The sequence below is a fragment of the Schistocerca nitens genome, chromosome 1 (assembly GCF_023898315.1).
Source record: "Schistocerca nitens isolate TAMUIC-IGC-003100 chromosome 1, iqSchNite1.1, whole genome shotgun sequence".
In the NCBI taxonomy this organism is placed as follows: domain Eukaryota; kingdom Metazoa; phylum Arthropoda; class Insecta; order Orthoptera; family Acrididae; genus Schistocerca; species Schistocerca nitens.
Window position 1 is genome coordinate 618,339,921 of NC_064614.1, and position 21,572 is coordinate 618,361,492.

At 38.0% G+C, this 21,572-nt stretch overlaps 1 protein-coding gene across 8 annotated transcripts in view; it reads right to left on the reverse strand.

Moving 5' to 3' along the window:
• LOC126257182 (sodium/potassium-transporting ATPase subunit alpha) overlaps nucleotides 1-21,572 on the reverse strand; it is a 603,371-nt gene that overhangs the window by 73,114 nt on the left and 508,685 nt on the right. For 6 of the 8 annotated variants that reach the window (XM_049955547.1, XM_049955545.1, XM_049955546.1 and 3 more), the window contains 4 exons: nucleotides 18,736-18,849; nucleotides 5,795-6,047; nucleotides 5,281-5,502; nucleotides 4,461-4,706 (listed from right to left, as the gene is read on the reverse strand). In XM_049955547.1, coding sequence (XP_049811504.1) covers nucleotides 4,461-4,706; nucleotides 5,281-5,502; nucleotides 5,795-6,047; nucleotides 18,736-18,849 — 835 coding nt within the window. Of the gene's footprint in view, nucleotides 1-4,460; nucleotides 4,707-5,280; nucleotides 5,503-5,794; nucleotides 6,048-18,735; nucleotides 18,850-19,426; nucleotides 19,541-21,572 lie in introns of all 8 variants that reach the window. The other 2 variants (XM_049955549.1, XM_049955543.1) reach the window with 1 other exon arrangement.

Genomic DNA, 21,572 nt, shown 5'->3' on the forward strand with positions numbered 1-21,572 from the left:
GTAGCGCACATCTTTCTGAAGACTCTGATACATAAAACATCTACATCTACATCTACATTTATACTCCGCAAGCCACCCAACGGTGTGTGGCGGAGGGCACTTTACGTGCCACTGTCATTACCTCCCTTTCCTGTTCCAGTCGCGTACGGTTCGCGGGAAGAACGACTGTCTGAAAGCCTCCGTGCGCGCTCTAATCTCTCTAATTTTACATTCGTGATCTCCTCGGGAGGTATAAGTAGGGGGAAGCAATATATTCGATACCTCATCCAGAAACGCACCCTCTCGAAAACTGGCGAGCAAGCTACACCGCGATGCAGAGCACCTCTCTTGCAGAGTCTGCCACTTGAGTTTATTAAACATCTCCGTAACGCTATCACGGTTACCAAATAACCCTGTGACGAAACGCGCCACTCTTCTTTGGATCTTCTCTATCTCCTCCGTCAACCCGATCTGGTACGGATCCCACACTGATGAGCAATACTCAAGTATAGGTCGAACGAGTGTTTTGTAAGCCACCTCCTTTGTTGATGGACTACATTTTCTAAGCACTCTCCCAATGAATCTCAACCTGGTACCCGCCTTACCAACAATTAATTTTATATGATCATTCCACTTCAAATCGTTCCGCACGCATACTCCCAGATATTTTACAGAAGTAACTGCTAACAGTGTTTGTTCCGCTATCATATAATCATACAATAAAGGATCCTTCTTTCTATGTATTCGCAATACATTACATTTGTCCATGTTAAGGGACAGTTGCCAGTCCTTGCACCAAGTGCCTATCCGCTGCAGATCTTCCTGCATTTCGCTACAATTTTCTAATGGTGCAACTTCTCTGTATACTACAGCATCATCCGCGAAAAGCCGCATGGAACTTCCGACACTATCTACTAGGTCATTTATATATATTGCGAAAAGCAATGGTCCCATAACACTCCCCTGTGGCATGCCAGAGGTTACCTTAACGTATGCAGACGTCTCTCCATTGATAACAACATGCTGTGTTCTGTTTGCTAAAAACTCTTCAATCCAGCCACACAGCTGGTCTGATATTCCGTAGGCTCTTACTTTGTTTATCAGGCGACAGTGCGGAACTGTATCGAACGCCTTCCGGAAGTCAAGAAAAATAGCATCTACCTGGGAGCCTGTATCTAATATTTTCTGGGTCTCATGAACAAATAAAGCGAGTTGGGTCTCACACGATCACTGTTTCCGGAATCCATGTTGATTCCTACATAGTAGATTCTGGGTTTCCAAAAACGACATGATACTCGAGCAAAAAACATGTTCTAAAATTCTACAACAGATCGACGTCAGAGATATAGGTCTACAGTTTTGCGCATCTGCTCGACGACCCTTCTTGAAGACTGGGACTACCTGTGCTCTTTTCCAATCATTTGGAACCCTCCGTTCCTCTAGAGACTTGGGGTACACGGCTGTTAGAAGGGGGGCAAGTTCTTTCGCGTACTCTGTGTAGAATCGAATTGGTATCCCGTCAGGTCCAGTGGACTTTCCTCTGTTGAGTGATTCCAGTTGCTTTTCTATTCCTTGGACACTTATTTCGATGTCAGCCATTTTTTCGTTTGTGCGAGGATTTAGAGAAGGAACTGCAATGCGGTCTTCCTCTGTGAAACAGCTTTGGAAAAAGGTGTTTAGTATTTCAGCTTTACGCGTGTCATCCTGCTTCAATGCCATCATCATCCCGGAGTGTCTGGATATGCTGTTTCGAGCCACTTACTGATTTAACGCAAGACCAGAACTTCCTAGGATTTTCTGTCAAGTCGGTACATAGAATTTTACTTTCGAATTCACTGAACGCTTCACGCATAGCCCTCCTTACGCTAACTTTGACATTGTTTAGCTTCTGTTTTTCTGAGAGGTTTTGGCTGCGTTTAAACTTGGAGTGAAGCTCTCTTTGCTTTCGCAGTAGTTTCCTAACTTTGTTGTTGTACCACGGTGGGTTTTTCCCGTCCCTCACAGTTTTACTCGGCACGTACCTGTCTAAAACGCATATGTGTCCAAGGAATTTTAAGACATGTTATCTGACCTTAAGTGTGCCAAAGTGCAGCGCCACACCTCTTCATACAGCGTTCTTCTATCGCACGTCACTGTATTTCGGTCTGTGGAATTGAAACGTGTATATTTTGTGCTGGATGCCATCAAACTATGTTCAGGACAGCGGAAATTAAAATGTCCTATGGTGCCTCTCCTGCTTCCAGTCAGCCGCTTTTTTTAAGAAAAAACTCTTCAGAAAATTTGCACTCTTTATTCCCTATTAGCTAACAACTTGCTACTTTGTGTGACATAAACTTAAGTATAGAATACATAAAGCCAGTAAAGAGAAGAGACAAGCAAGACAGTACACATTTCTTCAATCCTTAGCTCCTAGATTTTTTTTTCTGCCTAATCTTGCTACAGCTTTACATGGCGTGCTTTCCTTTCTGTAAAAGGATCTGTTACCTCATCAAAGTTCGTCAAACGTTTTGCTACATGAAAAATCGAAATGTCGTCGTCTAATACTGGAAAAGCTGTAATTACAAATAGGCCCAAGACTGGTGTGGTTTCTCGACCTGATTACCTATATTTTGTCACTGTCTGTGAGATAAAACAAAATAGGGCTTTATAATACTGCAGCAATTGCAACACACGACAAATAAACGCGACCGTTTTGGCAGAAATGGTCGTTTTTATAACATGGCAGATTATAATTCACGAAGTACCAATATCAAATGCCTATTAGGCCTACTACAAGCAAAAAGCTTTACGTTAGGAAATAGTTTTACACTTCATTCATACGATCCAGTTTGTCAAGCATGAGATCGAAAATTAATAGTGCGAAATTTTTATAGAAATTTGGAATCGTCTTATTCTTCCATAATTTGTGTGATGTCCCCGTTTTTTCTCCTTCCTCATTCTAACAAACAATGTTGTCACCACTAATTCCATATCTATTCCTGCCAATGTCAAAGCTTATTCGCCGGTTAACTTCACTAACTCTGCCAGGATCACCAGTTTAGTTATCCCGCGATTATTCTCCAGTTAGGCATTGTTATGTGTTCGTACAACGCGTTTTCCGCACTACTTCCAGAATAGACCTTAAAGCGGCTGCTAGCCGGAGACTGTAGAATTGGCCTTTGCTAGTATTGCGATCTGGACAAAAATTTTCCGTCAAAATTTCATTTTCTTGGATACACTGAGAAGATAATACGTAATCTTTCTTACCTGTTATTCCTGTTAGTCGTTTTATTCGCACTCTGGTAGTCTGAATCTATGGTTTTCGCTGGTAATCGTAACAACGCTCATCATTTGCAAACACTATCAACCACATAATCAGACAGTGGTTGGCTTTCTTTCGTTCGGCTATACTCTGCTCAGTTCTTATAGCCCCCTTTGTCTGCAGGAAAGTTTATTTCTAGATGTGACGAGGATTCCACTGACAGAGACATCACGTACACTACGCACGCATTCACAAATTAACTTATGATTCATTCAGAAATCAACTCAGAATGTGTTCAACAATGTTTACAAACCAACAGGGACACGTTTCAAAGTCATACGAATGATCGATAGACCAACGTATGGTGGATGCTAGGCGCTTTGTGAAACAAGTTTTATATGAATTTGCCCCCCCCCCCCCACACTACTAGACCCAGGGCTGCTGAGCAATCAGGCAGCTTGGGCGCACCAGTAAAATTTTTCCCAGTAGCACCTAGCTGCTTTTTTTTCTGTAGCCAGAAGCGAAAGAAGGTACTACTCAACTGCGCATGCGCATGATCCCACTCGTAACTGCTAAAACAAATCTAATGTTAACAGTTGTGACGTCATGCTCATCGAAGGCAATTTGTTGTTACGAAGCATTGCATAGTCTTCCTAAAGCCTTTGACACATTTTGCTGCTGCCAGACGCTTGTATGAGCACTGTGTTCTGTTGCCGTATATGGCGCATTTCCTTTGCAATTTAAGTTTTATTTTAGTTTTTTCTCTCATTCATGTTTTATGGCTGCAGTATTATTCTGCAGTATTATTCTGCAGTAGCAGGATACAGAAATATCCTTTGTTAGAGTATTGGTTCTTACCAGTCAAAGTAACAAAAATTTAACTGAGAACAAAAACAATGAAAAAATTCCCGGATTTCAAAAAAATTCCTGGGTTTTTCCCGGTTTTCTCCCGGATGAAAAAATTCCCAGTTCTCCCGGTTGTCCCGGGTCGTAGACACCCTGACATAACTAAACTGACATCAATATTCCCCCAATTTGTTTAATTAACAAATTGGGTGAAAAGAAACTGCATATTTTTGGGGAAAAAAATTGTCTTGTTTGTCTCACAGTTCTTGTAAATGAAAAATGTGCTTTGTAATAAGAAAAAATATGAAATTTATTAAATTTCACAGAACTAACATACATTTCCATCAACTTGTGTAATGTAGGATCAGTAATTTCAAAATTATAGTTAACAAACCTGACTGGTCTTCTGTAGTATCAGCCTCAATTATCTGGTTATCAAACCACATATGGGCAACAGTCATACGATTCTGAGTCAAGGTTCCAGTCTTGTCTGAGCATATGGTTGAGGTGGAACCAAGAGTTTCTACAGCTTCCAAGTTCTTCACCAAGCAGTTCTTTGAGGCCATCCTCTTTGCTGTCAGCGTCAGACACACTGTCACAGTGGCCAGCAGGCCCTCAGGTACATTAGCTACAATGATACCTAACAAGAAAAAACAGCTAGTCATTACATTTTGCATATTTCTATCAGTTAAATATGTCAATACTTCACAGTAAACCAAATTCATTCTCTCTCTCTCTCTCTCTCTCTCTCTCTCTCTCTTTCTCTCCCTCTCTCTCTAGGTATGTCTATGCAAGTGAGCTCAAATGCACAATTTTCAAAGCTGACCAACAATGTTACAAATTTTCACTGATTTTCTCCTTTGCAAATAACTATATGATAAACACAACTAATTTTTAAATGATTTCTCTACCAAGTAAAGCTGATTTGATTTTTACTTCATTGCTATCCTCTTCACAGTCACATTAAATGACTGAGAATAATCAAAAGTCTCTTTTGCAAATTACTGAGTCACATCTTCAATAAACTACAATCTACTACTATGATCTGCAGGTAACTAATGAACTTCCTTACAACATAATGGAAGTCTGTTATTTTTCTATACTTTTTTCTATACTTCTATACTTCTCAGAGCAATATAAAAATAAAATAAACATTTACACACGACATTCATACTACTTTACGATAAACATAAAAAAATATATAATAAACATACCAATAAGAAATATGACAGCGTCGAGCCAATGATAACCAAGGATGAAAGCTATGACGAAAAATGTAACTCCAAGAAAAACAGCAACTCCAGTGATTAAATGGATGAAGTGGTGAATTTCCTTAGCAATAGGTGTTTCACCAGTATCCAATCCCGATGCCAAACCAGCAATTCGCCCCATTACTGTATTGTCACCACAGCTTATTACTACTCCTTTGGCAGTACCTTTGAAAATAAATAAATCTTAGGTCTATGAAATTATTTTTACAACTTTCATGAACTAAATAATTTAAATGTTGTACATCATGGCAGAAAGATAATTTCCTTCCATACCTTATGGAGAAATTTAAATGAAGTCACATCCTATTTCCCTGTCAACTGAAACTACATTGCCAACCAAATATTTCATACATACAATAATTTCATACATCCCCAGCTGTGAGCACTAAGAAACAGTACACATTTAAAGTAAACGAATTCTCACAACAGGAACAAATCTTTACAATTAATTATATACCTTCAACAGCATTTGTAGAGAAGAATGCAAGATTCTTTGTCTCAAGGGGATTTTCATGTGTAAATTCTGGGCTGCGGCTCTGTGGTTCCGACTCTCCTGTCAGTGAAGAGTTATCAACCTTAAACCCTCGAGATTCAATAATCCTAATATCTGCTGGAATGCGATCACCAAACTTCACTTCAACCACATCACCTAGCACAATGTCTTCAGCTCGAAGTGTCAGTTTTTCACCTCCACGGAGAACCGTTGCGAACTGAAAATGTCATTAAGAACATGTAAATTTTATCAGTAAAACTAAACTCTATATCTAGAGTGCTGTTTGACACAAAAGTGTGTGTGTGTGCAATCTTCCAACACGTTTTAATTCCTCCCATCACCATAAATAGGCTTACAAAATGCATCTACAGTATTACGCTTAATCTGATTTTATAAAATCAACAATTCAGAGTTCTAATTTATATCCTGGTTATTTCTAAATGGAACATGAGCAAATATATGCTAATATACTGCATTAAAATTAATTACATTTCTCATGTACTATTTCTGGAACACAAATTTTGTGAACATTACTTGCCTAAATTTTGTCCAACATTTCACTGTTAAGCTCGGCATATAAATTTACCTTCATGGCTTTTTCATGGTAAAATGCTGTACATTGTTCCTAAGGATTTCGGCATCATAATGCCAAGTTGCAAAGGTTCACAAATGAAAATCTGCTGACATATAAGCATTACAGAGCTTGTGAATACTTACAATTAAATATCAAAAACCAAGTCCTGCACAGGTTACAACACACTGCCAAATATTTTGGAAATTCTTGTTGATGGTACAAGTGAGTGAATCAGTAAAGCAATTATTCATTTCAGGAAACAGCACTTTGTTTTAGTAATACCTCAAATAAATGTTATGAGCAAACTGCGGAAGGTACAAGAAACACATTTTGATTTTTTTGATTTTTCTATCACATATTCCTACAGGAGGTAGTCTGGGTCAAAACTACATGGAAACCAACACCTGTTGAGACACTGGTCAATGTGTCCTCTCACTCCCATCTGTCTGTTATGTAAAGGTAGGCACTACAAGCAGTGCTGCATGTAGTTGCCACACATCCTACCACACCCTTCAACCATTCTTCGCAGTGCATACATCTTGCGCCATTCAGATTACGTTACACGCATTGATTCTGTAATGTCTGTACAATGTAACCAATTCACTTTTCATGAAACATTGCAGCAAAATACTGTCAAATGATCTGTAGAAAATGGGGTGGTGCCCTGCTGTACATAAGCCACGGTCAATGTCTTCCTGCATGGGTAACATTCTCCAGTAGCGCTGGTAATTCATCGTGCAATGAACTGCAACATTAAGATGACTGGCTACACATTATTCATTATGAGAAAATTTCCCACATCTCTACAGGCATTGGTTTCTGAACTTTTATTTACAAGGACTTTTCTTCTAGTTTTGACCAATAGTACCTATATAAAAACAAAGATGATGTGACTTACCGAACGAAAGCGCTGGCAGGTCGATAGACACACAAACAAACACAAACACACACACAAAATTCAAGCTTTCGCAACAAACTGTTGCCTCATCAGGAAAGAGGGGAAGGAGAGGGAAAGACGAAAGGATGTGGGTTTTAAGGGAGAGGGTAAGGAGTCATTCCAATCCCGGGAGCGGAAAGACTTACCTTAGGGGGAAAAAAGGACAGGTATACACTCGCACACACACACACACATATACATCCACACACACATATTATATATATATATATATATGTAAGTCCAGAGATGGTTTGCCTTAAATTGTTTTTGGTAACGGATATGTTCCTCTTGCAGGTTTGCAATCAGAATGTTATTCATATGGATCAACTCGTAATGCAAAGTACATTAGCCAAAAGTAGTGAAACACTTCACGGAAAAAATATATATTTCTACACATCCTGAGAAAAAAGGATCAAAATCACAATGCCAAATGGTATACAGAGTGAATATAAGCTACCTATAAGCTGCTATTATTGTACAGCTTCTAATTCAGATGGCAAAGTGCTGTACAGCTTAATGTTGCTAACTGACAGCATTCACAGACAGTGGCCTTTTTCACTGAAATAAAATACAGTGCAGACAAAACAATAAGAGTGACTTTTTAATGCACACTAAATAACAAAATCAATGCTACAATGCAAATGCATGAAAGTTCAGCTACAATATATTTAAAAAAAATGGATAACATTCCCATTAGTATGGGAGGTTTGCAGTACATCTGCCTAACGAGCATGAGCTTTTTGCAAACCACAACAACCATGCCTTATACAGAAGTATCTTACCCTCTTACAAACTGAATAAGCATCTCTGCTAGTGAAACTATTCTTTATATTATTACAGCTGTATTTGTAGGCCTACCTGAATACAACTAAGAATTAGTACAGAAGAAAGTTTAATTATAAAACACTTAAATTGTATTTGAAAATGCAACAATACTGGATAGCAACATGGAGCAGTAAGCATATTTAGACGTTTATTATAACAGTACCAGTGGTGTTTTAATGTACTGCATATATGAGTTATAACATTAAAATGTGTATATTTGGTATCTGTTATTGTGGACATGTCCAAAAAGAGCAGACAAATTCTGGTCCATCACAAATATTCAACTGGCCAACTGATATAATTCAATGCCCACTGCCATCTAATATCTTTAATTCCGTTGTGTCATGATTAAAAGAGTTGTCAGAATCAATGAATCTTCCATTTGACTGACTCTCCCAGTAGTTTTTTAGCTTTCTGACACATACAGCCTACTTCTGGGACAATATTTTAGTTGTCTACATTTTGGATACCTTCTGTTATATGACATGTTAGAAGTTTTGCTGCTGTCCTTTTTATCTGCGCAATATGTAAATTACTATTAACACCTAATAAATCACACACATTTGTCAAGAACACTTTCTTACACTGAATCTGAGAAGACTCTGCAAATATCTTGGGATCACACAGTGATACACTAATAGTGATGTTGCTGCAAGCCTCGGGGAAAATACGGGCACTGATAACATATTTCTTTAACAATGTTTTGTCATAGTAGATCACTGTATGTTTGTGGAGCTTAGTCACTAAACAATTAAGTTCTTCATACAACAGAAGTCACTTAAATTTATGTAAAAAACATGAAGAAATTTTTAGCTGTCGGTTACATGAAGAAGTAGTTTTTCACAAAACTGAAAACATATCTTTAACTGGAATGCAACACACATTGTTTGTGTTTTGGTTGGTTGGTTGGTAGGTAATGGGGATGGGGTGAAGGAACCAAACACAGTCATCAGTTCCCATTGATCCGAGAGCCAAGGGTAGTGCGTCCAGAGTAGACACATCTACAAGGAAAGTTTTCTGATGAAGTTGAGAGATACAAAGGGCATTCAAAACGTTTTGCACAGTCGTCACTAATTTTTTTATTTTTTGCAGGAGGAGAACGAAATATTTTGTGAACATACTTGCAACATTTAGCTATAAGTTAGTATATAAAAGTATTTTCTTTTATTTACAGATGAGCCATACTGGACTGTGAAGTAGATGTCAGGTTGCTACAATGGTCAGTGATGGAGTTCCTCTTCAAGACCGGCAATGACTCTGCCACACCGATTCACAGGAAGTTGCTCCCAGTTTACGGGGAGGACACAGTGGATCACCGCAGTATCCAGCGATGATTGCAGAGGTTTAAAGAAGCACAGCATGAACAGCAGGCTGAAAGGTGATGGCCTCCTTCTTCTGGGATCAGTGTGGTGTCATTTTCATTGACTTTTTGGCACCTGGCTCCACAATTAACTAGGACCATTACTGTTTGTCATCGGACAATCTGCGACATGCCATCAAAACCAACAGACCACAGCTTCAGGGTTACATCATCAGACTACACCATGACAATGCCAAACCCCATACAGCCCTGATGACGCAGGAGAAAATCAGGAAAATGGATTGGAAAATTGTTCCTCATCCTCCTTACAATCCGGACTTGGCTCGGACTGGTTTTTATCTCTTTGGTCGTCTGAAGACCCACCTGCGCCGTAAAACATTTGATAACGAGAAAGACCGTATTTCCTGTGTCAAGCGATGGTGTAAAAGTCAATCCCCACAATTTTACCAAAGTGCATTTACATCATGGAATGAACGTTGGGCCAGATCTGTCACAGCTGATGGGGGCTACATTGAGTACGCACAATGTATAGCTAAATGTTCCAAATATTCACAAAAAATTTCATTCTCCTCCTGCAAAAAATAAAAAAATTAAGAGACGGCTGTGCAAAACTTTTTGAATGCCTTTTGTACACAACAGTAAAACAAGAAGGCTAAAATTGCAATGGACATCTTTCGGACGGTCAGTAACAAAAGCAAGATGAAAGAAATATGGAAATCAGCTGGTGGGAACACACTGTTTGCTGTACTATTTAATCCCACTATTAAACACGGTTTTGACCATGACAGACAAGATTGTAATTTTTAAAATGTGTTTCTTATTGTTGTGAACATTGTTTCAGGAAAGATTACCATCATCAAAACAAATATCAATTAAAAAGATACACTCCAAATTCTCTACCTGAATTAGCACCCAGTTTTGCAGCAACAGATAGTTTCCTCAACAGGCAATGAAGGTAAGTCACCATGTGTCAGCAAGAATACCTATTTGTTACAATCGGACAACATTTGCATCTTCTGATGGGGCCAATCATTCTACTCACAAATTACAGAAACTAGGTAAGTGGATTCTCTACTAAAATGTAAAACAGGTTATAGTAATGTGTGTGGATTTAAACACAATGACATAATCTGCAGTGAAACCATGAGGTACCAAATATGTCATAACTTACTATTTTCCACTTATTGTAAAATGCAATATGAAATGTAATATAGATGATGATGATGATGATGACAGAAGGAAAGACGTTTAGATTTGCCATACCGATGGCGATGAGACCATTAAGGGGAAAACAAGGAATATTAGGGTTTAACACCCCATCAACAAAATTATTAGAGATGGAGCTTAAACTTGCTGTGGGAAAAGCGATTACGCATGTACTTTTCAGCAGAGCCATCTTAATCTAAGTACTTGCTTTATGCAATTTGGGAAAACTTAAGATTCATGAAATGTATTCACAGTTGCAAATATGGAGAATCATCAGCTGTATAATGAAATGATGAAAATGAAAATATGCGGTGGAGTAGGAAAAGACAGATTGCTACTTATAGTAAAGAAGACACATTAAGCTGCGGGCAGGCACAATTAAAAGACACTTACATAGAGCTTTCGGCCACAGCCTTCATCAGCAAACACACACACACACACACACACACACACACACCATTCATATACACAAGCAAGCACCCCTCATCCACACACCATTGCCACCTCCAGAATCTCAGGTCTTAATGCCCCGTAAGTAGCATTCTATCTTTTCCTACATTGTTGATATTCCTACCTGGAGTTTCCACTGTTTGATTTTACTATAATGCTATCTGAACATGACTCACAGCCAGACCCAACTTTCCATATGTCGTCAAATCTGCGCCTACAACCTGCACTCGTGCATTCGTTATCTATATTCCTGTACAGGGAAGACATTTTAATTGAAAGTCACTTGCATGTCCAAAGGAACAAGCACTGTGGATACACTTCATGTATTTCATGATAGCTGTAGTTACTGTGGTGTCTATTCCTGCGGTCATGCAGGTATGCATGACTGAAGGAACACTGTGTTGTTCAGAAGTATTTCTGAACAACACAGGCACTGCAATACAGTATTAAATTAAAATGGCTAGACAGGAATTTAAAATGCCATCCTCCCCAATGTAATTCTAGCATGCGATTACAAGTCACCTTGTTTGATGAGGTCATTGTAGATTGTGCATATGTTGAGTCCATGAAAGAAAACTTTATAAACATGAAAATTTCAGTTATTTAAATCACAGTACAAACATAGTAGGTGTGCAACAGAAACTGCAGCATTATGTTCTTTCTTAAGCGCGAAATAAAAATCCTCATGAAAATGCCAGCACATGGCAGGTAAAAAAGAAAAACAAACAAAGGAGAACAAATGCTGCATACAATAGGACCAAAAAAACCACAGAATGGAGAACAGTCTCCAAACAAAGGAAAATATCAAGAAGAAATTAGTAAAAATGAGAATATAAAGTGCACAATACTTTGAGCGAACAATAAAACAGTAAATGGAAGTGGGAGTGGGGGGGAAGAGGGGAGGGGGGGGGGAGGGAGCAGGAAGAGAAGAGGAGGAGTTAAATTTAAACAGTAAATTACAAATGAAAAGGCGAACAATAAAACTTTGAGTAAAACTGTGAAGAATTTACAAAAATTGCCAGGCTCGAGGAAATGGTAAAAGCAAAAAAAGTTCATGTAATTACATACTTCACTTTTCACTGATTACAAATGCAGCATAAGTTTCTACTAAGAAAACAAAAGTTGCAAGAGGGCACACTGAAAAAAATACCAAAAATATTTCAATTAAAGATAATACTTTCATTTTCAAAAATTAATGAATTTATAACCCAATCCTGTCCCTGCATTGGGAGCTGTGCTGCAGCTGAAGAACGTGCAATAACTTTAACATTATCTCTTCAGTTGTTGTTGTCGTGGTCTTCAGTTCTGAGACTGGTTTGATGCAGCTCTCCATGCTACTCTATCCTGTGCAAGCTTCTTCATCTCCCAGTACCTACTGCAACCTACATCCTTCTGAATCTGATTGGTGTACTCAGCTCTTGGTCTCCCTCTACGATTTTTACCCTCCACACTGCCCTCCAATACTAAATTGGTGATCCCTTGATGCCTCAGAACATGTCCTACCAACCGATTCCTTCTTCTAGTCAAGTTGTGCCACAAACTTCTCTTCTCTCCAATTCTGTTCAATACCTCCTCATTAGTTATGTGATCTACCCATCTAATCTTCAGCATTCTTCTGTAGCACCACATTTCAAAAGCTTCTATTCTCTTCTTGTCTAAACTATTTATCGTCCATGTTTCGCTTCCGACTTCCTGACACTTAAATCTATACTCGATGTTAATAAATTTCTCTTCTTCAGAAACGCTTTCCTTGCCATTGCCAGTCTACATTTTATATCCTCTCTACTTCGACCATCATCAGTTATTTTGCTCCCCAAATAGCAAAACTCCTTTACTACTTTAAGTGTCTCATTTCCTAATCTAATACTCTCAGCATCACCTGACTTATTTCGACTACATTCCATTATCCTCGTTTTGCTTTTGTTGATGTTAACCCTATATCCTCCTTTCAAGACACTATCCATTCCATATCTCTTCAGTATATTACAAAAATTATTGAACAATGATGTGTGACACACACACACACACACACACACACACACACACAATAATATTGTGTATGTAACTGATACACATTACTCTTAAGGATTTCGTAAAAGCTATACTGTATGGCCTTTGCAGCAGAGTTCAAAGTATGATTGTGTCATCAATATCACTGTAGAATATAAAATGCCTCATCAAATGTCACCAATGATTGCAGAACATATTGAGAACTGATTAATCTCAGCAAATATTGAACCAAAGTGTGTTAGCAAATGCTGTTCCAGATAGTCACCAAACTTTGCCTTTTACTACATAATTAGAATTGAGGGTGTCGGACTTTGAATTCATTCTTTCTTCACATTTTTCTGGTTAATAGTAAAAATATTCATTATCATATTCACTTGTAACTTTCTGATTGCAGTCAATGATGTGCTGCATAATTTATTTCTTAAAGTTTCCATACAATATTTTAGGCCCTGAAGTCTGGTGTGTTCTTTACGCCGAAGATTAGTGTGATGCAGCTCTCCATGCTAGTCTATCCTGTACAAGTCTCTCCATCTCTGTGTAACTACTGCAACATCTCTCCTTAATGTACATCTACATCAAGCTGTGCTCTACCTCTACAATTTTTAGCCCCCACACTTCCATTCATTTCCAAAGTAGTTATTCTTTGATGCTTCAGGATGTCTTATATCAAACTTTTACCCACATTTCAATTCAACACCTCTTCATTAGTTACTCTAATGTCAATAATTTCATTACAACATAATCCCTACACAGTATATATTAGGAAAGAAGGAAAGAAACTTAAGAATTAACTTCCTGTCAACTGTGAGGCCATTAGAATTGGAACAATTTGATTAAAAACAAATCTCTATTTTAACAAGCAATCATGTAAAACCAAAGACTGACGAGGGCAACCACGTATAACCTAAATTAGATTGGCCATACATTCCAATGCCTTTCTCCCCAATGCACTGAATCAATTCATCCAGTGGGATAGTTTAGACTGAAAATGGAAAGAGGGAGAGGGTCATGAAACTGAAGTGTGTATTGTAGAGAGAGTACTGGTCCCCTCCCCCAAATCTGTGCAGTGCAGAAAACTAATGGAGGTGGAGAGACTACAAATGGCACTGATTGTGAAGTTGCAGTTGAAATCAACCACTTCATGTTGCGCAGCATCCTCAGACTATGGCCACAGCTTCATTGTGGCCATTCAAAATAGTGGGTGATTTATTGATGGCCTTATTCACACAGAATAATTTGAAGTGGATGTGGCAAAGATGTTATTATATATAATGTAGCTTGTTCCATGTGTTACTTTGTCTTCGGTGGAGCAAGAAAAGTTAATGACTTTGCTGCAGACAGAGGTGGTTGGCTGATAATGGGATAGTCTTGCATCTGAGCCTTCCACAGGGATATAGCCCATGGGAAGGCGTTAGATGCAGGAGAGGTATAGGATCAGATCAAGGATGTTGTGCAGGTTGGGTGCATGGCGTATGGTGTTGAAGACAATAGTCCTCATTTCAGGGATCAAAAGACAGTCAATGTCTTGGTGGAGAACCTGATTTAATCATCCCATTACAGAAAGATAAGTGAAGGAATATTTCTTTGCCAATGGTCAGCAGGTGTGTTAGGATTGATGGACGATAGGACACAAATCTATTTTGAACTAAGGAGGGTAGTTTCTGTCTGAAGGCCTCTCCAGGACGCTCAGCCTACTACAAGTTATGGCTTGTCACTGCAAATGCAGCATCCATATGTTACCAAGCTGTATTAGGAGACACATTTTGGCATGTAATTCATGGTGGACTTTAAATTGGAGGTGTTGTTGGCAATCCTAAACTGTGAGCCCAGATTATATATTATTGTGTTCCTCTTGAGGCTTAACAGAGATGCTGGTATTTTAGGTTTCTACGGGACTAGAAAGTATTCCCCAACACCGCCCATTTACAATGTGGCACCAGAAGGAGTAATTCATGTGTGCATGACATGGCAAACATTCTGGTGGTATCTTCAAAAGAGAAGAAATTTCATGTTTGTTACAGTTACACGAAAGGAGGACGAAAAAATTCATCTGGTACAGGTAATGTGCAATTGCAACAAGATCATGGGCACTGAGAATGTTGGTCTAGAGGAAGACGGCTTCACCAAAGGCAAGCACAATACAAATTGGGAAATGAAGAAAAGAAGAAGAATTGTGAAAAATCAGTGGAGAATGTGGTCAGTATTTTGGATGTAGCATGGTAGGCTGTGGTTGACAACAGGTATCCTTCCCCATGTACTCTCCCTCCTCTCTTCTTATCTGGTCTACTTCAACATACCCACCCCCACTTCTGCCTCTGTATTGTAGGTCATGCTTATCTCTAAACCTGTAAAACTGCTGGTACTACTACCATATTACTATAGAAAATGTAAGAGTATTTTCTGTTGTCTCACTCTTATATCTGCATGCTTTCTTAATGTATAATCAATCTTACTGCAATACTCATAATATATTTAGCCACCATCTGCCGTCTCTCTCTCTCTCTCTCTCTCTCTCTCTCTATCTATCAATCTATCTATCTGCCAATCAGCTACTGAGTGTGACTCACTTTCAGCTTTCGATCATAGTGCACCTTCTACTTATCTCAGAATGTTGTATAGCCTTCACAGGGTGTAATCAAGTTATTAATTATCATAATGCTCAATTATGGATTTATGACGAATCAATGATTACTAGGACAGACCACTATTTATTTATAAAATGAAATACGAAGGGAGATATGATGGTGAAAGCAACCACACTCCTCTTCCACCCAAGACTGGCACAACGCCATGTCTGGGAAGAGTAGTAGTTACTGATCTTATTACATAGCTGATTCTACAATTTGTTTAAAGGACATTTATACTACAACTATTACTGGGGTAATAGTTGTAGTAAAAATGTACATTAAACAAATTGCAGAATCAACTATTTAATACGAACAGTAACAAATGGAGATAAAATAAGGATTCCGCGTGCGCGCGTGTGTGTGTGTGTGTGTGTGTGTGTGTGTGTGTGTGTGTGTGTTTTTTGTCTCACACCAATCTGCACAAAAAATTTAACCATTTCTTTTAAATTTGTTTTGAGCACTGCTGTGATACTGTAGTCCCAGCTGATGAAGTACAATTTCAGGCAAGTGATTGGACAACACAAAGCATAATAAATAAACAAAACTCTGATATTTTAACAGATAAAAAAGAGCTGTCAAACATGCATAAGATGCCACAGCTATATTTAGAAGTAAAAATAATAATAGTATAAAATTTAACCAATAAGACATCAATAAAATTAGGAATAACTAAATGAAGCAAATCTGGATGAATAAATTACAAAATTTAATTAAAAATAAATATGATTCAGGAAATAATGTAAAATTCCAAATGATTAAAGCCTCTTTTCTGTATGCAATAACTACTGTAGAAATGAGAAACACTAATGGAAAATGGAAAAGTTGTAATATACCATGGTCCTGATAGTGTTGCAGTTAACCATTACTAAACAATATTCAGTAACATTGACAACTTCCTGATACAACCATGATATTCTTTAGAGTAAGTATATATCAAACCATCTTTCACAAGGCATATGCAGCTATTGACCACTGTTGCTATTAACTGGCTTTCCACTGGCAACAGAAAGTGTCAGTGCATTAAATGTTGTTTATATCACGATTCACTTCTGTAGATAACTGCACTAAATTCAAAATCATTTCTGGCATTGAAGCAAATGGCCATCTTTGCACAGGTGCAGATCTGTCAAGAACTTAACCTTTACTGTTAGCACAGTTCGCAAACTTCTAGATAATATGCCAACATTCCTAATCTTATAAAAATATAAATCTACATCTCTGATGCATACAGGATAAAACTAAAATTTTATTTCTTCCTAAATTAACAGTTACGAGCTGCTGAATATGATTTTTTTTTCACACCAAGAAAATTCTGAATGCTCATCAGGATGTGTGTCTGTATGTTGATTGTGGTGTTCATCACAGTGACAGACTAGAGACAAAACAGAGTACAATTGGGTGCTCTGTTAACCAAACTTCACAATTTTAGTTTCCTGATATAGACAGCAAATCACAGTTTTTCTTAAGCTTATGCTTACTGTCATATGCGCAAATGAGATCAAGGAAAATGTGAACATTCTTTGATAGTCAATATCTTTGAAACAAAATGATATATTTTTTGGCACGGTAGCATACTCCATTGTTTCCTAAACATATTTTGGCGTGCATTTTCCAGCGCGACAGTATAGCAATGAATGACGTAAGATCGTCATTTCAGTAACCCAAGGCCATATTGAAGTGGTACTGGAAGTACGAAAACACGATGGAGGTGCAACGGCAATGGTGTAATGCATGCAAAACTCTGCCATCAACACATACAATAATTTATAGTATTCGGGATGCATTTGAAGCTGATGGTACTGTTCAGAATGTGCATAAGGAAAGGTCTGGCTGACCAGAAACGTCAAGAAGTCCAGCTTCCAGAGCTGCTGTGTTGCAACATTTTACTACGTCACCTCAAAAATCTGTGAAGCAGGGTGCACATGGAAACGCGTTAAGCTGATCAAGTGTATGATGAATTCTGAAGGCTGCAAAGTGGAAAGTTTACAATCCAACATTGCTACACACTATGAACAAGGACGACATGGATCGAAGAATGGACTACTGCGAATGGTTTGCAGGCATGCTACACGAGGATGAATGGTTTGTAGGGATGGTTATCTGGTCTCACGTTAACCTATCGAGCGTTAATGTATGGTGTGATCTGGCATCACACAATTTGATTGGCCCATTCTTCTTTGAAGGTACTGTAACTGGTGAGGTGTAGCTTCATATGCTGCAAACATCAATTTTACCTGCCATCCAAGAGATGTTTGGAAATGAAAGATTTTACTGACAACAAGATGGGATTCTGCCTCACTACCACAGAGATGTCAGAGCCTACTTGGATGAAAATCTACCTGAACAATGAATAGGTTGAAGAGAAGCTGTTGAGTACCCACCACAATCTCCAGACCTTGCACCTCTTGACTTCTACCTACAGAGGATCTTTAAAAATGAAGTTCATCAACAGAAACCTGCTGCACTTAACGAGCTACGTGAAACCATCAAGGTGTCCTATGTGGCTATCACACCACTGGTGGCTACAGTTCAGTTAACAGTTCAGCTTCATTGACTGCTGTTAATGGGGGTCACTTCGAACACATAAAATAACCTCCCCCCCCCCCCCTCCCAACCTGCAAGAACTGTACCAGTATGTCATTTTGTTCCATTGATATTGGCTATTAAAGGGTGTCTACATTTTTCTGGACCCCTCTGTATGATGATATGGGTGTCACATACACAAATAAATAAATAATATTTTGAAAAAAAGAACAGATGTGGCAGTCCCCTACGCAGTACTTAATCTTAAATATAATAGACCATCTGGCCTTTAACCAGTATTTAACAATGTCAACTATATGCTTATTTACACTTTAAACTTTTGTCTTAAATGAATGAAGATCACATGCCTCATTTTTAGAATAAAATTAAAAATCAAATTCTTATTTCAAAAATATATGTATAGATAATTACCTGAGGAACCATGTTTTTGAAAGAATCCATAATTTTAGAACTCTTGCTTTCCTGATAATACGAGAAGATGCCAGTGATGATAACCACCGCAGCCAGCACAATACCCAGGTACAACTGAAAGTGTGATTCTCAGTTGAAAGGTTATGCAATAATTAATACGTACGATTTCCGGTCTCTGGATGAGCACAAGCTTGTACAAGGCAGACATACACATATACATATAAAAGGGTACACACATTAATTTGCACTACACATATCACAATAAGCACTGGGAATACAGCAGCCTAAGGAATTCTGGGAAGACAGCATAGGAAGTTTTGGGGAGAATACTGGCATTCTCTAAGAGAAGCATCAGCTGTCACATTATTTCTGAAGTTCTGCATCTCATTCCTGTCAGGACACGAACTATTTACAGTGTGACTTAGCACCGAGTCAGTCACTTGAAGGTGAATAGCAATAATGAAGCAAGATTACCTGCTTTCAGGAACCACTGCCATTTCTTTTTATGACAAGTATGAGAGCAACTTCTCTGAGTTTCTGGCAACAGCTTCTTCTCTAACACTGGCTATACACTAAATGTCTACAACATCCCATTCCTGCTGGCAACATAAAGTGGTACAAGTGCAATATGATCTATTTAAAGCAGCAAGGGTGGGAACATTCACTGGATGCACGGGTTACCCCCGCTTACCTGCGGGACCATGTGTTTAAATGATTCCATGATCGCCGAGGACTTGGCTTCTTGATAATATGAGAAGCAGCCCGTCACAATCACTACTGCTGATAAGACTACACCCAAAAATAACTGCAAGAGTTGATTGGGTGAGAAAAATCACACAGAAATTTAGTTAATTTCAATGGTTCAGAGGGATTAGATGAAAGCTATTTCTAAGCTGTGTTTTCTACAAAACAACAGAGAAGTGTTTAAAACACACAACTGTAGCTTACATAAATACAGTGGAAACTAGACCACAAGGAAGTTCTGCATAAGTGAGAAAGACAGTAATATTTAATTATAAATTGTAATATACAATAGAAACAGTAGAGTAACAGAAGAAAGTTGGCCACTCATTTTACACTTTCGGGCAACAAATGATGAGTAGATTACACAGAACAAAACACAGCTGTTTGCTCTGAGTGCTCTATTCCTTGCTTCCTACATGGATAAGTGGTAGCCATTTTCCACATTGCTGTAGTTTTGTTAGTCACTACAAAGGTTAAAATATTAGTTGTGTTAGTGGATATTTTAGGTAAATATTGAAGTATTTTGCACACCTCAAAATAAATAAGGCACTAGCACTTCTACATATTTTTTACACACAACACAAACATGAAACACTCAACAATATGAAACTAAAACTGCTATTCCATGGTACTACAGGTTAATTCCACAAATATCTTATATTCTATGATACGCCTATAGCACAAGCTAAGGTGATCAATTTTTTTATGCTATTTAGTATCAGTTTCTACTATTTCAATTTTTTACTTAAAATTTATTCCACTCATTATTACTACACGAGACATTCTCATTATTGAAATAGAGTAGCTATAGAATCTTTGAGATTGTAAAACAAGAAAAGGTTGACTCTATTCAGATTAAATCATGAAGCAGAATCAACCAACCCCAGTCAATAAAATTTCAGGAGTACTGCTGGATGTCTCCAGCTTGCTGCCCAGACAACAAGTTGCAGACATCCAGCAGTTCTCTTGAAATTTTATGCAACTAACTGTACGACACCAGGAAAGTTTTAAATGTCACAAATCTAACCGGTTTCATTACCTTCTGTACAGAAGGTAGTCAAAGTTTTAATCACAACTTTAAAAAAATGAAGTTATGTAATTAACTTTTCGTTTGTTTACAAGTCAAGTCTTGTAGTTCTGGTATGCACTGAAATTCCTGCACCATGTCACTAGGGCAGCCAAAACAAAATGATTCAGTCATATCAACAAGCAGCATCATTTGGTTGTTTGCCGCTCCAGCACCACGCTACATTACAGTGACATGGAGATTTCAATGTGATTCATAACTAAAGACATGTAACTGCAAGCAAACAAAAATTTAAATACACAATTTTGTTTATTTGAGGTGGTGATTAACACTTGACAAATACCCTTGTATGTAGTCACAGTCTCTTTAACACTATGGCTCCAAAGGCAATAAAACACACTATACTTACTACCACAACTAAAGACAAGTAGTATTGTATATTGAATGATTTATGTAGTTGGTTGCATGTTCAATGATTCATGTTAACAATATATTATTATGTAGGAATAATTCACTGCATTTATATGCCTACACAGTGACCTTACTATTTTGAGCCATTAAAAAATTTTTTTTATCATTATCAGTTACTCACTGAGGCAGCACTGTCTTTTAAACAAAAAAGTAACATTTCATGTCTACTAATGGCATTATCAAAAAATCTCATTCCATTCTACACTGAACGAAAACAGTCGAAGTGGACTATCTTTCACACATCTCCACTGTAAAAGTTACCACTCATACATAGAATATCACAATATCAATTTTGGATGAGTAATTAAAATACTGAATGTGAATTAACTGAACACAACAAAAAAGGTGAGTACGTCAACCATGCCAAATGCTGTGTACACACTTAGGGCCAATTGTATAAAGCCGTTAATCTTAATTTGACACAGAAAATGACCTCCAATCAAGCTGAACTCCGAAATCTGCACTGTTTGAATCTCAAATTATATCACAGTGATGTAGGATCAACTTTAAGGCATAATTTTATTGCTCAAGTGGAGCAATCATAAGGTTACAGCCTGGTGACATTACAAACCGACTCTTCTGTTTTGTGCAAATT